This window comes from Camellia sinensis, chromosome 3 (assembly GCF_055761805.1).
Source record: "Camellia sinensis isolate YWXY chromosome 3, ASM5576180v1, whole genome shotgun sequence".
NCBI lineage: Eukaryota > Viridiplantae > Streptophyta > Magnoliopsida > Ericales > Theaceae > Camellia > Camellia sinensis.
In genome coordinates, this window is record NC_138963.1 from 222,024,652 (window position 1) to 222,043,057 (window position 18,406).

Sequence of the window (18,406 nt, forward strand, 5' to 3'; positions counted from 1 at the left end):
GTTGCATTTTCAACATGCAATTTAAAGTGAGTGAATCATACTTACAATCGACAGGACAGGACAGAACTGGTGAAATTCAAGTGTATTCAAATCGTACTTAAGATCTACAAAATCGCACGGGGCAATTGAAGTTACATGTTGAAGATGTTATTTCATTGAAAGTTGCATGATGAAGATGCTATATCATTTGAAGTTGCATGTTGAATATGCGAATTCATTGAAAGTTGCATGTTGAAGATGCGATTTCAAGTAACTGCAAGTACGGATCGAACTAATCCACTGTATTGCTTGAATCATAATCCAAAGTCGCCCGAAAATAGGTTGCAGCTAGTACAAAGCCCTGCTTACAATAAAGTATAGTATGGAGGTAGGTAGTACATAAGACTGAACATGGATTCAATTGATTCAGTTAGTGTTAAACTCAAAACTAAATCAACCAACTAATCTAGTTTTCAATTTTTTATGCCTTCAATCAAACCATCCCAACTTAATTAGGGTTGGAATCAAAATTTCATATTAAATATGTTTTTTTTTTACTTTTCCATCATAATTATGGAAATATAGACAGAGTCGGAAGTCGGGCGTTGGAGTCCAAGGAAAGACAGAATACAGCGTCCGAGTGAAGTGGAGGAGTTGAGGGAGTCGGGCATTGAAGTGAAGGGGGGTAGCTCTCTCTCGTGATAGAGATCAGAGGTGGGGGTAGCTCTCTCTCGTGATAGAGATCAGAGGTGTATCATTTGAAGCGATTTCGAATTGAGAGATTTGTAGTTGAAATTGCATTTTGAACATGCAATTTCATTACTTGAAATTGAATTTTCAATATGCAATTTCAAGCCACATCAGCAAGCCATTGTCCATGTAGACTTTAAACTTATACTTTAAATCTGTCCATGTAGACTTGAAATTGCATTTTCAACATGCAACTTCAAGTTAAAATTGCATGTTGAATATGCGATTTCAATTTGAAAGTGCATTTTCAAGATGTGATTTCAATTTGAAAGTACATGTTCAAGATGTGATTTCAAAACTGAGTTACTTTTCCAAATAGTTTGAAAAGTGGGTCAATTCGCTAAATAGTTTGTTTTTTTATAATATTTAAAAAAAAAAAAAAAAAAAAACTCCTAGTTTTTAAGTTGACCCTCATAATTTTAATTTTATAAGCAAAACTATCTTGTTTTATCATGTGCTTCCTAACTGACCTTATTTTGTTTTTAGAAGTAGGAAATGATAATAACAATTATATGTGAAATTAAATTATTTATCTTTATAGGGAAAAATGGTCTTTTGCGTTGTTAAGAATCGCTTTCACGTGGCTTATGCTGTTTGGGATTTTGTCTTTAGTAACTTTTTGAAAAAAATTATGTGAATTTTTTTACTTTTCAGTTTGTTTTGTATATATGAATTTTAAAAATAATGTTTTTTTTTTTTGAAAAATAAAAAATAAAAAATAAAAAATTAACGATTTTTGGCTTAAATTTGTCTTTTTTGAATTTTTTTTTTGAAATTTTGAATATTAAAACATTTTAATCAAATTATTTTATCATGATTAAGTGCATCTAAAAAGAACAAAAAAAAATTGATTAAAATATTTTTAAAAATCATAAAAAATAAACAATAACTCATTTAAAAAAAATTTGAAAAATCAAATCAAACTGACACTAAATTTTTTGAAATTGTTAAAAAAATATTTCGTACCCAAAAAAGTAAACAAATTGTGTGGATTTTTTTAATTTTCAGTTTGTTTTGTATATATGAATTTTAAAAATTATGTTTTTGTTTAAAAATAAAAAATTCACAATTTTTGGCTTAAATGTCTTTTTTGAATATTAAAATATTTTAATCAAATTATTTTATCATGATTAAATGCATCTAAAAAGAACAAAAAAAAAAAATTTGATTGAAATATTAAAAAAACCATAAAAACTAAACGAGAACTCATTTAAAAATAAATTTTGAAAAATTAAATCAAACTGACACTAAACTTTTTGAAATTGTTAAAAAAAAATTATTAAAGACGAGAATAAATCACCCAAAAAGGTAAACACCAATTCACCGGCATTTTCTTTTCAAATTAAATCAAAAATTACAAAATGTGCACTGGGATTAAATTCATCCATGAATAAGCCAAACAGATATCACAAAGTAGATACACCACTATAATTTATTGAAACATATTGGGGATGATTCTCTCAACAAACCAAACCACAACCCTAAAAACAGTTATTCATATAGTACATAAACTTTTTATATTTTGGATGATACGCACCGTGAGAATTTACAGAGACGAAGTCAAATGAGTGAGATCAATGACGCCAGAAAGCACTGCCTTGTTCCGTTCTTTCACCTTTACCTGATATACAACCCTGCGCAGTTTTTAGTTTTATTAAAGTTCTCTTCACATGAACACGAACAAAAAACCACAACTCAGGAAGAGAAAAATTGACCCCAGAAAAAATAAAAAAGAAAAAGAAAGATCTACCTCAAGCCTTCAAGCCACATCTCCATGATCAAGGTTTCACCAGGGTAGACATGTAAAAGAAATCGTCCCGAGATGTTTTTGATCATGTTTGGGTCTCCCCCGCAGATACACTTGATGATAGCCCTGACCGCAAAGCCCATTGTGCACAACCCATGCTGTATCGGGCGAGAAAATCTTTGGAAAAATGATAAAACAAAATAGAGCAAACTATGAGGGCAGATGCATGACCAATATAATAAAAACAAATATATATATATACATACTATTTTAAATAACCGAACCATTTAAAAGGAATACATCCATCCCTGATTCCCCTCTTATTATCCATCACAGACAATATAGCCAAAACTATCAGTAGTAGTTTCACAATTTAAAAAGAAAAAAAGAAAAAAAAAGCCATCTCATGAAATTCTATAGATGACATTAGTGTGCAATATGTATTAATTCCTTGAAAATGCAAGGGAAAAAAAAAAACAGATTTATGAAATGCAATTTCGTACTCCCAGGAACTCAAAATATACAGGGGGAAAAAAATAAAATGAAAAAAAAGCAGTTTGCACTTCACTTTTTGCAAACAATATACTCTCTGCATGTACCTTTTGTCTATTCAACTGTTTTCTAGAAGTCGGCAGTCTATAATGTAGCAAATGAAAAGGGACTCCAGTTAACTGTTGTTACATGGAGCAACAGTGTGAGAGAAGGTAATCTGATTAAATGTCTTCAAAGGAAAAGAGATGTAACCACCGTTGCTAAAGGAAATGACCCACACTACACAATCCAAAACCTATTTTCCCTTGCCAATGTAATTTTTATTCCTTCTCTCTTTGTTTTATTTTCCAGTCATGGGCAATAGTTGAATGTGAGCTCCAACCATCCCATTGTACAAAGCATACGCAGTTTAGATGCTTAGCCCTACAGAAGTTTTCTTGGGGTGAATAAGCTCTAAAGAAGTTAAAACAGCCAAGAATGCATCAATAATCATTGATTATTTATTATGTTGGCTGAAAATGCATAAACTTGCCAATGGGAAATGAAGCATAGTCCCAGGAGTCAATAGCAGCACGTCTAATAGAGCGTAAACAAAAAAAATAATAATAATAATAAAAACATGGCAAGAGAATGCAGTTTTGAATTATTTGGTGCACTAACCCTGCAATTTCTGCAACCTTAGGATCTGAATGCAATGGATTATAGTCACCGGATAGCCTATACAGCAATGCCTGCATAACAGCAATGAAGGTTGAGAATCTTGTCTAACACAAACAACAATGCACAGAGAGAGAGAGAGAGGTTCAGAATCCTTCAAAGACTAATATACCAAACAGAATTACACAGAGCACACCTTCCATCTCAAAATGACTCTTTGAAAAAGCTCATTTTGGCATACATGCAATTGATTATTGAGGCAATCACACTAAACCTCCGAACTCCCATAATTACTTTTCCAATATTATCCCTTAATTGTTTGACCTCAAAAAATGTGCTGCAATTTTAAAAATGCTAATATAGCTCTTCGATTTGTTAAGCCAGGTTTCTAAACTCCCCTCTGACCCTAATGGAGCAGGTTTGGGGAGTGGGCGTAAAACCCAATCAGGTTGGGCCGCAGGAGTGAGGGGGGGTGACCCCAACCCAGTTATGCAACTCTGAATGGAAGGTGAAGAGTTGGTAGAGGGGTACCCTTTAGGAAGATGGTCAGCAAATGGTTGGAGACCAATGTAGGTGGGTGAGGAGAGAGCCAAGGCAGCCTGATGAGAGAGAAAGGGTGGCAGTTAGGAGTTGTGTGTACCGTGGAGAGTGTAAGGTGTTCTTTGCATGCATAGGAGACCTCCTTACATAGGGTGGTGAGCCAGGGAAGGCCATCTCAGCTAGGGACAAGTGGCTCAACCCCTTGACTACTCAAATTAGAGGCACATCATATGTGGAAAATTGGTAGATATGATGTGTTCTTTTCGATTTTGTGAGAATGGCTCAGGGGTAGGTATGATACAACCATTGAGGTATCATAGGTCTTGGTCAAGGCCCCTCTTTCTTTAAGACTGGTCTAAGCGTGCCTTGTCTTGAGAGAGGAAATTCAATGAGCATCCAGACAACCATCCCCTTCCGCCTCAATCATGAATCTCATCCGCCTGTCCACCCACTCCTCCCCCTCATCTCTGTCCCTCTCTCATATCCAAGTGTCATGATCTTCTATACTATAATAGAAAGCAAAACACCCATCTACTTTTGAGGGATGGATATTGGATCAATCCTTCCTTTGCCATTCCACGAATGACCTTAATATATATATATATTTGAAACACTTTCAAGCGATTTTGAATATATGAGAACTCCTTACAACTAACTCACATTCCCATCTCTCTCTTCCTCCTCCTCGCTTATCCCAAGGGATAAAATCATATACATGCACTTGCAACACGTTCATGTGTGTGGTACCTATCTAGTGCATACGACTTTGTGTAAAATTACAATTTACAATAAAGCACATGTAGTACAGAGAATGTAATTTTCAAATATCATTTTCAGCACAACGTAAATGCTACATGCCTGAGATGGTTGAGTGCATTCCTCATAAACTGCAAATGGTTGCCTATTTGGAATTTTAGCAGCTAAATTCTGGCTTGCTGAATTCTTGCTATAGGAGTATGGGTGAGATGATTTTGAAAAGCCACCAGCACCCCTCAGATAGACAGTCATTCTGCATTGCATTGTCCTTGTCGTGTTAATTACAAATAAACATCTTTACATCTACTACAAAAACAAAAATTTACCTGTTCAAGCAGATTGGTTCACTGGACTCTTTCTCATAACTTATGACTTCTACCTCAAGAATTGCTGCTTTACCTGCACAAGGAGGGGGCAAAAAAGAAAAGAAATAATAATGATGATATAAAACCTACATCATTACTAATAACATGATCTTCTATCTTCAAAGATATCAAGAAGCATGAAATCATACTTTATTACTAACTTCCTAAAATTTGAGCATAAAAGAGGTAAACTTTGAAATTGATGCATTGCGGAAATCCTACTTTTTGAAAACATGGATTTCCAAATTGCTTCATTCAAGATCTTCGTCACAAATTGTAGAAGGTAATATGGCTTGAAAGCGTGTAACAAAAGAAAACCACCATTCTTTGCTGCTGTGAAACTCATCATGGATGACGCACGGTGCCATATTTTTATTTTCCCTTCCTTTTTTTTTTTTTTCCAATTACTTATTTTTGGTTGGAAACTTCCAGTAAAAAGATATGAAGAATTATATTTATTGTTAAATATTGCTATTTCACCTTCTAAACGAACCTTTATCATGCAATCCGGAGATGCTTGCTTTATTTTGCATCTGCACCAACACAATTGAAGCAAATAAAATTATGTAGAAAAATTTAATGTATAAAGAGAAATAGAGAATTGTATAGATATTGATTGTATTATTGATAGATATGTATTGTATTCTGTTTACAATGATTCATATATAGAAGAGAAGAAGGTAGTAGGTGAAGGGGTAGTGGAGGTGGTAGGTGGAGTGAGTGTTAGTGGAGGTGGTAGGTGGAGTGGGTTATGGTAAATTCTAACAGCCCCCCGCAAACTCAAGGAGGATAGAAACTAACCAACTTGAGTTTGAAGAGAGGAACAAAACAAGAAAATACATAAAAATAAAAAAGGATAGGTGACACTGTATGGTCGTGTCAGACCATTGGTGAAGACACTGGATGGTGGTGTCATAACGTTGTAGAGGACACTGTATGGGGGTGTCATAACGTTGTAGAGGACACTGTATGGGGTTGTCATAACGGTGTAGAGGACACTGGATGGCGGTGTCAGACCGATGTAGAAGACAGTTTATGGGGTCATGTCGGACCGTTGTAGCAGACAATGTTGTGACAGTTGTTGTGACAGTTTACGGAGTCTTGCTGGACCCTTGTAGAAACTAACCGGAATCAATGTCGGGACAGTTTACAGAGTCTTGTCGGACCCATACAGGAGCTAACCGGAATCAATGTCGGGACAGTTTACAGAGTCTTGTCGGACCCATGAAGGAGCTAACCGGAATTAATGTCGGGACAGTTTACAGAGTCTTGTCGGACCCATAAAGGAGCTAACCGGAATCAATGTCGGGACAGTTTACAGAGTCTTGTCGGACCCATATAGAAGACAGTTTATGGGGTCATGTCGGACCGCTGTAGAAGACTGTATGAGTGTGTATATAGGCTGCCCAAAAGATATACATGTAGATATATATATCGAGCCCGCAAAAGTCGCGCCCTCAAAAGGCGCGCCCACTTTATCAAAAGATGTGCCCGACAGAAATCATCGAGCGGCGAGCCATCAAAAGGCGCGCCAGACACGCGGCGATGCACGTGACCGACAGAACGCGTGTCGGCCTCTTCGTCAGGGTCTTTATAAACCGAAGCGGAGGCTGAGGCTTGGAAGCATAACAAACCAGTTGAAACCTCTGCATTCTCAGAGAGCTTGTCTCGAAGAGCTGCAAATCTTGAAACACTCTGTAACCAACCCTGTCTGACAGTACCAATCGGTAATCGCTGCTTCTCTGAAACACTTAGCAACCCAAAAACATGGCCTCTTCTTCCCGTCCAGCTACCCAAAACATGGCCTCTTCTTCCCGTGGTCTGCTTACTCTCTTTCCCGACCTCAACGAGTCCACAAGAGAGATAACCGGTGCGGTTGCCCTTGAACCTCAACCAAACGCCCCTGAGTTTGCTCCGTTGACCTTTCCTATGCGGTCTGTGGAGCAAAGAATGGCAGCGCAATCAGATATTGAGGCGAATCAGTATACTTTGAAGTCATGTGTGGAAACCATGACTGCGGTCACAAACTTGTCGCACCGGCTGCAGAGTAGGACAAATGAGGTGCAGCAGTTAAACGCCCAACTGGCTCTGCTCCAACGCATGTATAAGGATGCGCGAGCAGAGATAAGTGTGCTAAAGGCGGAAAATAAGGAACTGAAGCGGAAGGCCACCGTTATGTTCCGATTTGGAGGTCCGCCATATGCTGCAGTGGAGGAGCAGGGAGTAGTGATCGTGCCCAGTGGAGTGGGTGCGGGAAACACAGAGGCAGCACCAGCAAGGGCCGCCCAGGACGGAGGCAAGAAAAAGCGACCCGCAGCAGAGTAGAGAAGCAAAATCCCGCCTGTGGATGTGGTTGTTTTGTGTGTGTTTTTTTTTTTTTTTTTTTTTTTTTTGGTGTAAAATGCTGATCGGGGTTGATCTCCGGCATGAAGAAATGACAAGTTTGTAAAATGTTTTTTTTGTTTTTTTTTTGGGAGTGTTGTGTTGAAAAAATAAAAATAAAATGAAAGAAAACAAGGGAGAAAGAAAATAGATAAAAAAAATATGTATAGATGGATTATATGAAAAATATCAGGGTGATTGTTTCAAAAATAAAGTGGGGGTATGTAAAAAGGAGGAAAAGTGATTTGAAAAAAATAAATAAAAAATAAGTGATTTTAAAATCAAATGGAGGAGAGTTTGAGTAATAGAATATAATAAAAAGAGATATATATATATATATATATATATATAAAGTAAAGAAGGTGGGGAACAACATGATAATGGTGTATTTTAAAATGATAAATAAAAGAAAGTTGAAGACAACATGATACCGGTGTGTATGGATGTGATAATGAGAGTGAAACAAACTTGGTGAGTGTGATTAAATAAATAAAAGAAGAATGGGTGTGCTTTCCTTAGTGCTCCTCTCTCTGCCTTCAAAGTCGAGATTGGTCTCTCCAAACGAAGGCTCAACATTCAAATCATTGTAGTCCTCTGAAAAGGTTCTAACCATGTGCCACAAAATTGGCCCCACCATTATTTGCCTGATAGATAGATGGCTGGAAGCCCTTGACAACACCAGCACCACATATGGACAAATGCATACACACACAATCACAGCGCTGGCACCACCGATGAGTATGGTGGATAGCCTCCTGTGGGCCATCTCTAACACCTCATCATCTCTATAACCAGATACTGATATTAAACAGAATGTTAATATAAATATCAGCAGCCCATAATCGTATCTTGCTTTCATTCCTGGAAAAAATCTTATGAATGTCACTACTACAGCTAGTATGAAGACGAAAAAGCCCAAGTAGTATGGGCTCACATATTTCTCCAGAAAAACTAGCAATTCGATGAGCTCCAACGCCAAGAGTACCAGCAAGCAGTGTTGCAAAACCCCTATTTACACCCCTTCCAAGTGTTGCACCCACAGAGAAGTCAAAGACAACAACAATAGTAAGAACAGCCCACATTGCAGAGACACCAAAACCATCATAGAGAGGGTCACAGTAGTAGAACTAAAAGGTTGAGAAGGTGGTTGATCTTTGTATGTAGAGAAGTCGCCTCTGGTGGCGGCGAACTGGAAGCTATATGTATTGATAGAGATGACAGCGGAATAGGTTGAGGTCCGGCGGACTAGGTTGAGGTCCGGCGGGCGGCTAAGGTGAGGTTGCCGCCCGCCGGGGAAGCGAAAATACTAGGTTCTAAACCTGCTCTGATACCATGTAGAAAAATTTAATGTATAAAGAGAAATAGAGAATTGTATAGATATTGATTGTATTATTGATAGATATGTATTGTATTCTGTTTACAATGATTCATATATAGAAGAGAAGAAGGTAGTAGGTGAAGGGGTAGTGGAGGTGGTAGGTGGAGTGAGTGTTAGTGGAGGTGGTAGGTGGAGTGGGTTATGGTAAATTCTAACAAATTAAGATATAGGTAATTAAGTCACAAAAAATGAAAAATAAATAACAATCAATTCAGCACATATACAGTTGGCTGAGAGAAATTAAGACCCCCCCCCCCCCAAAAAAAAAAAAAAAAAAAAAAAACACTCAACATTACTTCCAATGTGTCTTATATGGATGTTGCTTTTGTAACCTCTAAATTAATTTCATTCTTTATATTCAAATGGTTAGGTGTAGTAGCTGAGGCATCTTGCTATAAAGAAATAGTCAATGCTGACAAGGGGCATAAAAGGAAGGTACACCAGTGTTAAAATTTACCATCACCTACCACACACTTGCCATCACCTACCACACACTCACCTACTACACTCACCTACTCCTCACCTACCACCACCTACTCCACTACACCTACATCTATATAAGGAACCATTTGTAATAGACAGGTATATAAACATATCAATCAATAATACATACAATTTTATTCTCTCTCTATCAATTTATTTTACATGGTATCAGAGCAGATTTAGAACCTAGTATTTTCGCTTCCCCGGCGGGCGGCAACCTCACCTTAGCCGCCCGCCGGACCTCAACCTAGTCCACTAGAATTTTCTACACATACCTTCACTCTTCTTCACTTGAACCTTCACTCCCACTGTCATCACTTTTTGGAATAGACTCCATTAGCAGATCCTCCTGAGGTTTTACCAGGCGTGTTCCCAGAAGCCTCAGCAATGCCATTAGGGGAAGGAATAGCAAAAGGCTTGAGGGATTGATGCCAAGAACCCGTGTGGAGGCATAGGAGAATATGCCTGAAAACCAGACCAGTCTGGAGCAGCTGTGCCAGTGGGTGTAGATGAAGACTGTTCTTGCGTAGTAGGCGTCTTAGACTCCTTCGCCTCCTTTGGCACCTTTGCAGGTTTATCTATCTCACTACTACCCATGATTCAACAGCACCAAAACCTCAAGAATTCCTCAAACCATCCGCAAAAGCTGATACGAATTCGTCCGAGCACAATCGAAGATCAGAACGTGTGAGTCAACTCAGTGCTCGAGCACTGAGACAAAGGCGACAAGAGAAAAGCTTCGATCAGCCCAGATCTGACCCAACACGCGCCTAGATCTGAAGAAACAGCATGGTCTTGAATGGACGGCCTTTGAAGCGGATGAAGAGGCGAGTCACGGCCGATATCAACGACTTCCTCACTTTCCCCTCCTCCGGCGACGCTGTCTACGACGACGTTGGACCTTTCAGGACCAGCGTGAGGGCGTTCCTGACCAAACACGCTACCCTTCAGCCACCGTCCTCTCTCTTTCCCACCTGCTGACGTGGCAGATCCTGTTCCGAGTCGGTGATCTAGCCGACCAGACTTCGCCGGCGGTGGTGTGCCTCGACGTCGTGGAGGAGGACGTGGCCAGATCTCGATCCGTATACTGCGATCAGTGCCGAGTCGTCGGTTGGAGTGGTAATCCAGTGTGTGAGAAGCGTTACCATTTCATAATAAAATCAAATGGCAGTTCCATTGGCGGCTATCATCTCCCCCACCCAAAACAACATCTTTTCCATACCTACCATGCCTCATTTTTTTCTTTTTTAAAACCAATCTTTCCTTTTTGCACCCCACTCACCGACTCCCTCAAATCTCCGCTTTCTTTATTTTCTTTTATCTTTCTTTTTCCATTACCAAAACAAGACCCAAAAAAAAAAAAAAAAAAAAAAAACATTCACAATTTTACACCACAATCATCCAAAAAAACGAAAAAAAAAAAAAAAAAAACCCAAAACAATTTACAAATTTGCACAACAACTCATATTTTATTCATCTTAGGGATCAACCCCGATCACAATTTTACAAAAAAAAAAAAAAAAAAAAAAAACAAACAAACAAAAACAACACAACCGCACCCACAGTGGGATTTTTTCTTCTCTACTCTGCTGTGGGTCTCTTCTTCTTGCTTTTCTCTTGGTTGTCCCGTGACTGCCCAGCCTCCATGCTTCCTAGACCACCAAGCAAGTTGCCTCCTCCCTGCTCTTCCACTACAGCATACGGTGGACCTCCAAATCGGAACATCACGGAGGCCTTCCGCTTCAGCTCCTTGTTTTCTGCCTTTAGCACACTTATCTCTGCTCGCGCATCCTTATACATGCGCTGGAGCAGAGCCAGTTGGGAGTTTAACTGTTGCACCTCATTTGTCCTGCTCTGTAGCCGGTGCGACAAGTTTGTGACCGCAGTCATAGTTTCAACACAGGACTTCAATGTATACTGATTAGCTTCAATATCCGTTTGCACTGCCATTTTTTGCTCCACCGACCGCATCGGAAAGTTCAACGGAGCAAAACCAGAGGTGTTTGGTTGAGGTTCACAGGCCACCGCACCAGTTATCTCTCTTGTTGACTCGTTGAGGTCGGGAAAGAGAGTGAGCAGACCACGGGAAGAAGAGGCTATGTTCTGGGTAGCTAAACGGGAAGAAGAAGCCATGTTTTTGGGTTGCTGAGTGTTTCAGAGAAGGGTTGGTTACAGAATGTTACAGAGAACGAAGAGGTTTCAACTGGTTTGTTATGCTTCCAAACCTCAGACTTCGCTTTGGTTTATAAAGACAGAGACGACGAGGCAGACACGCGCTCTGTCAATCACGTGCATCGCCGCGTGTCAGGCGCCCCTTTTGATGGCTCGACGCTTTCTGTCGGGCACGTCTTTTGATGAAGTGGGCGCGCCTTTTGATGGCACGCCTTTTTATGGATTGGGCACACCTTTTGAGAGTGCGACTTTTTAAGGGTCCGACAAGACTCTGTAAACTGTCCCGACATTGATTCCGGTTAGCTCCTTCATGGGTCCGACAAAACTCTGTAAACTGTCCCGACATTGAATCCGGTTAGTTTCTACAAGGGTCCGACAAGACTCTGTAAACTGTCCCGACATTGATTCCGGTTAGTTTCTACAAGGGTCCAGCAAGACTCCGTAAACTGTCACAACAACTGTCACAACAGTGTCTGTTACAACGGTCCGACATGACCCCGTAAACTGTCTTCTACATCGGTCCGACATGACCCCATAAACTGTCTTCTACATCGGTCTGACACGACCACACAGTGTCTGCTACAACGGTCCGACATGACCCCATAAACTGTCTTCTACATCGGTCTGACACCACCATACAGTGTCCTCTACAACGTTATGACACCCCCATACAATGTCCTCTACAACGTTATGACACCCCCATACCGTGTCCTCTACAACGTTATGACACCACCATCCAGTGTCTTCACCAATGGTCTGACACGACCATACAGTGTCACCTATCCTCTTTTATTTTTATGTATTTTCTTGTTTTGTTACTCTCTCCAAACTCAAGTTGGTTAGTTCCTATCCCCTTGAGTTTGCGGGGGCTGTTAAAATTTACCATCACCTACCACACACTTACCATCACCTACCACACACTCACATACTACACTCACCTACTCCTCACCTACCACCACCTACTCCACTACACCTACATCTATATAAGGAACCATTTGTAATAGACAGGTATATAAACATATCAATCAATAATACATACAATTTTATTCTCTCTCTATCAATTTATTTTACAACCAGATTCTCTCCTTGATAAATCAGATCAAAGCTTTCAACAATTTCTAACGTTGGTAGACCAACATTATAGCCCTTTCCAATTAGACTCATTGACATTAGCACAAAACCACAGAATATGCAAAAACTAGAAGGATTTCAGGCATTCATCAGACTACAAACTGGAGCTTCTGGTCAAGATCCTTACACAACCACTAGAAGGAAATGGCTTGTAGATTTCTATGTATTGCTGTCCATGTAATAAAAGACGCGGGTCGTGTCTGGAGACAGTAACAAACAGAATTTCAATTAGTGTTCAATTTGACAAGGCAAACATATAGCATAAAGACATGGAGAGCATAATCTAAGACCCAGCATTTGCTACTTAAAGCATATAGCGTATAAAAAGGTCTAGAAGCTAGCTTTCATGTATAAAAAGGTGAAAAAGAAAATTTCTCTCAATTTTCAGATTCATAAATATTAAACACTTACTGCAACCCTGGTACATGAGAAAGATGTGAAAGAAATCCAACAGCAAATAAAACACCAAAAGTTGGCAGGACCTACAAAGTGCAAATTTTGACATGAGAGAGAGAGAGAGAGAGAGTTTTCACTATTGCAGTCAATTCCATCAAAACAAGATTCACAACGGCATTACCCTGTTCCAGATTCAAGTAGCATGGCAAGCCATAAGAATATGCAGACCATCAAAAGGAAAACAACTTAAGAAGTTTACATAAAATCCACAGGCATTACCAAAAAGAAAGTGAATCACAAACATTTGGGATAAACTAGATTACTAAAAATGTCCAAGCCATGGAGCTGACTTGAGCGGATTCTATTTAAATTTTGAGAATGCTGAAAAAAGCAGAAAAGAGAAAGACAAAGTAGCTCAAATAATAAATATTATATTTGTCTTTAAAAAATACGGTACATGTAAACTGAAATACTTCCATTTTCTAGTACCTGGATGGATTGCTGGCCATCTTCATGGTAAACATATTTGAGCTCATATTTATCCAAGGCATCCCTTCCACATGCTCCAACACCAAGAGCATAGAGTGCTGCATCTCTATTAATAAAACAGAAACATCATTTTACTTGCCTGGAGCAAAAGATAAACTAATAAATATAATGATAACTATGTGGTGTTTTGGAGGTTGGTAAAAAGCTGGCTTTTTGACTTTTTTGTGACTTTTTGGCTTTTTTGTGTAAAAAAAGTAAAGAAATTGTGTGACCCAAAAAAGCCAAAAAGCCAAAAAACTGGCTTTTTACCAACAAAAAAACCAAGTACTACTAAATACTAACAAATAACAACTATAATAAACGGAAGAGAATACAATTGTGTTTTTATAAGTAGTTCAATGCAGGAATATATATTGCAAAAGGCCAATATGTTTAGGGCTCTTACCTTTCAGTATAAGTGTACGTCGTCTGCGATCCATCCCAAATATCCAGCACCATAGAAGGAAATAAATTACAACCAGTCTCAGAAAATGTGCAATACATAACCAAGGAAGGACACAGATAACCAATGTGTGTTTCACAAGCAGGTCTATTGACATAGAGCACAGTGCTTTCATTTTTTTATTTTTTATTTTTAATTTGCATTATGCACAAAACCACAGAAATGGTGCAATACATAGTCAACCTTATAAGCATGTAAAACCAAGAAATGACAGATTACCAGAGTTTGTTTCACAAACAGTCTATTAACAAAGAGCATAATTTTATTTTTTTTTATTTTAAATATGCATTATGCACAAAACCTTCATTCCTTACAAAGATCTGGAGGCCATACCATAATTTGCCCATATTCAATGAGGTACAATTATGAAATAAATCACTCTTTTCAAAACTCCAAAAAAAATGTGCAGAGACAAGATTCCAGACATCTATACTATATTATATAATGTGAACACCCTAATTTGGTGTGAACCACATCTATACTATATTCCGTCAACATTTCAATCCTTACAGTTTTTTACCATATGAACACACTTGGAGTATTCCCATTCCAAGTTTTGTCTTTATATGTAAATATGTGTGTGTGTGTGAATTTGTTTGTAAAGATAACAATCACTCTCTCACTCTCTATTGGAACCAGATTACCAAGATGAAGAGTCATCTCTCCTTGTTCTCTGTCTACAATTTTGAAACCCAAATTATATCAAAACATATACAAGGAAAAGATCCAAATTATGATTGATCGAATTTCTATATATATTTAGTGTCTCTAATGAACTCAATTGTATTGACTTAGAAGTTGAATTGAACTGATTTTCGTTGTTGTTTAGATCTAGATTCGGTAATATGAAGTTCATTTTGATCGATTTCATACATGAATACATAATTTTAACTGTACCGCACTATATGATCCCAAATTTCAAAATTCAAGTGAATACCTCAGGGAACTTGTGAGAAATTACAAGCTCAGGATCAATCAATGAAGAAGAGTCGGCCATTGATAGATTACAGAAATCCTTTTCTCGAGTTCTGGGAAGAATAACAAGCAATTGATAGTATTGAAATTTGAGAATAGATTGATTATTGCAACCGTAAAATCCTAGTAAGAGAATATGATATGATGATTATACGTACCTAATAATAAGAAGAAGAATATCGATGATGGTTCTTCGTCGCCAATCGGATCGTTTCGAAATCCCAGAAATTTGTGTTCAACTCCCATCATCGAGGTGTTTTTATAATCATCACCAGCTCTATCCGCTCCGCCGCCTAGCGGGCCCCACCCTACACACAGAGAATTACGCTACGTTTGGTTGGGATAAAAAAGTCTAATAAATTATTCATTTTTTAAAAAAATTAGTAGTTCACCGACTAGTGTATCCAAAAAAATGTTAAAATTTTTTTAATTCAGTATAATTTTTTTATAAAATTTATAAATAAGCGATAAATTTTACAAGTTTTTAATAATAAATAATGTTATTTGTATTAATTAGTGTATTAATTGATAATATAACATAATTTTGAAAAAAATTAATATTTATAATTTATTTAATGAATAAAATTAATAATATTATTATAATTAATATTAATACACTAATTAATATATTAATTAACTGAGACCATTTAAAAAGAAAGTTGCTAAATGTCCCTGCTTATTTACATTCGACCCCTACTTCTTTGGACCCTACTTACATAATTAAAATCCTATTATTTTCTCTTTGACCACCCACCTTAATACCAAATATATTCCCTTCTTTAAACCCCAACTCTTCTTCTCCCTTCTACCTCTGGCACTGTTACTCCGGCGAGCCCCGCGCCCTCCCTCTCTCCCTCCCTCCCTCCGTCTTCTTTCTCTTCCTCATTCGTCTTCTTCTTCTTCCCAACAATCTGATCTCCACCACCGTCCACCGCCACATTATTCTCTTTGGCATCATCAATTAGAGGCTGAGGCAAAACATTGTGGTGGTTTTCTTCAAAACCCTTGTGGTGATTTTCTTCAAAACCCAATTTGTGGAAAAGATTGAATTGCAGTAAAGTTGAATTTTTTTCCCAAAAAGGTAGTGACGGCGCTGTTTCTCTTCTTTCTATTTTTTTTTTTTTTTTTTGGTATTGGTGGTTATGGTTGATACCGATTAGAAAGGTAACAATGGCGACGGTAGAGGAATAGCGACAGCGGTGGTTCATCAGAGGGGTTGAAGGTAGCCGAAGGAAGAATGTTGCAATCAGTGGTGATCTAGGGTTTGAAAATTAGGGTTGGAAGGAATGAGGGTAAATTTGGAATTTCATGTTTGGATAAAATTGAAATTTAAAAAAATATGAAAGATAGGGGTCCTAAATAAAAAGGTAGGTGTAAATAGCACTACTCTTTAAGAAATGTATTAAATAAGTGTAATTATTTCTATTTGTATAGAAAGTAATAAAGGTTGTTAAAGCAATTATTAAGAGTGTAGCACTCTATTAATTATTTTGGATCTTTTATTTTTTTTGAATCCTTACTTATAAATTTTAAAGCTTTAGAAAAAAGATTCATTTTCTCAAATAATGTCAAAATTATCATTGTAAAAATATTTTACCCATTCAATTGAATATACACGTCCACACCTCAAAAAGTCTCTCTCTCAAAAATCTTAACAAAACCCATGAAGGTGAATACTAATTTATCTCCATATACTTGTTCATGACCTGAGAAGCTAAATGTAAGATTTTTTTTGTTATTGATTCAAAATTCTCTTTTTGTAGGTTATGTGATCTCCACGAGTTTAGATTTGTAATCTCTAGGTGGATTTCTTTGAATTCTCTGACAATTTCAATTCTTGTTCATTATCTTACTTGAGTTTTGTGATTTTAAAGTTTGAAAAATGTTCATTAATAATGTTCAGTTATCTGTTCCTGAACAAATAAAAAATGTTCAGTTACCTCTTCCTGAACAAATAAACAATGTTCGGTTTTGTGTTCCCGAATTTCAGTCAGATGTTTCAAAATTTAGTCCTGAAAAAATGACGAACATATTTTATTATTTTTATCATTTTTTTCAAGAAACTTATCCTTACAAAGTCAACCTCATTTGAGCCAAGAACACCATCAAAGTTATGAACTTTCTCTGAACTTTTATTGTTATACTACTCTCGTCTTATGAAGTTGTGGTTGCCGAAAAAATTTCCACTTATTGTCATTGTTAGAAAAGTGTAGGCAATTAAATGGTTATCACCATTACCACTGAAATATTGCCGCCAAAGAATTTTCCAGATTTTGAGCGTAGGTAAGTTTTAAAGGTCAGATTTGAAAAAGATGTATGGGTAATAATGGAGGTGGGTGCTTTCATAAACCTTAACTCATGATGTAATAGGTGTGTAGACTCAATTATGAGATGGGATATCCATTTTAGTAATTTCATTTGAGATTATTATTATAATAAAAAATAAAATAAAAAAGCTAAAAAATTGGGAGTCCAAAATAATTGATAAAGTGTTAATAGCAACACTTATTACTAAAGAATTTTTCTTTATTATATAAAGACCAAAATACCCTATTTGTATTTTATTCAATTTCACCCACTAATTTTCTTTCTATTATTTTATTTTATATAGTTATATATATATATATATATATATATATAAATTTGTAACATATACAATGATTATACAATTCTAAATAAAACATTTTTATTTATTTAGTTTATTATTATTTGAAATAAATTGAAATACATTTTATTTTTATTTTTTGTTGTAATATTATAACATCAATGAATTGTTTTTTTCTTTTGGGAGGGGGGGGAGGGGGGGTTTCTAATATAGCATTAATGGATGAATATCTAATTGTAAATGAAATTCATTAATTCATTTGAAGAAATTGTTTCACCTTAAATGAGCTTCTAAATAAAAAAAAGTACTATTATTTTATGTGATTTATAAATCCATTTTTTATTTATAATGTTTTAATTTTTTTTATTTTTTATTCAAGAGGATAATACTAATTTATTTTTTATATTTTTATAAATAGGTGAATTTCAATATTCTAAAAGTGAGGGCATTTTTGTCCATGTTGAAATATATCTAGTTTTTAAAAATTATCATATTTATTTTTATTTGTATTTTACATTTTTCATATAAATGGAGGTAGTTTAAACTCATTAATTACATTTTTAACGTGTGTCCTTATCCATTTTATAAATATTAACAATTATAAATT

At 36.7% G+C, this 18,406-nt stretch overlaps 1 protein-coding gene across 2 annotated transcripts; it reads right to left on the reverse strand.

Annotated features, from left to right (window-relative positions):
- Positions 1-67: 67 nt before the first annotated feature.
- Positions 68-15,831, reverse strand: LOC114307347 (enoyl-CoA hydratase 2, peroxisomal). Of its 2 annotated transcripts, XM_082922317.1 has the most exons (13): positions 15,353-15,831; positions 15,157-15,247; positions 14,163-14,185; positions 13,718-13,823; positions 13,244-13,314; positions 12,960-13,032; positions 5,780-5,819; positions 5,248-5,320; positions 5,024-5,174; positions 3,629-3,699; positions 2,480-2,653; positions 2,267-2,363; positions 68-340 (listed from the first exon to the last, which is right to left on the reverse strand). In XM_082922317.1, exons 2-12 carry the CDS (start codon positions 15,214-15,216, stop codon positions 2,276-2,278), a joined length of 930 nt encoding a protein of 309 aa, XP_082778443.1. In that variant the 5' UTR covers positions 15,217-15,247; positions 15,353-15,831; the 3' UTR covers positions 68-340; positions 2,267-2,275. The 2 variants fall into 2 exon arrangements, with proteins under 2 accessions (XP_082778443.1, XP_028108538.1); XM_028252737.2 differs by lacking the exon at positions 68-340 and having other exon boundaries at positions 2,039-2,363.
- Between the last annotated feature and the right edge of the window lie 2,575 nt (positions 15,832-18,406).

Excerpts from the sequence above, each read along its gene's own strand:
- LOC114307347 (XM_082922317.1), bottom strand. The coding sequence starts at position 15,216 with ATGGCCGACTCTTCTTCATTGATTGATCCTGAGCTTGTAATTTCTCAC. Across the intron at positions 13,824-14,162 it reads ACGTACACTTATACTGAAAG|AGATGCAGCACTCTATGCTC; the intron begins GTAAGAGCCCTA and ends TTTTATTAATAG. Across the intron at positions 5,820-12,959 it reads CATTTCCTTCTAGTGGTTGT|ATGCAAAATAAAGCAAGCAT; the intron begins GTAAGGATCTTG and ends GTGTTGGTGCAG.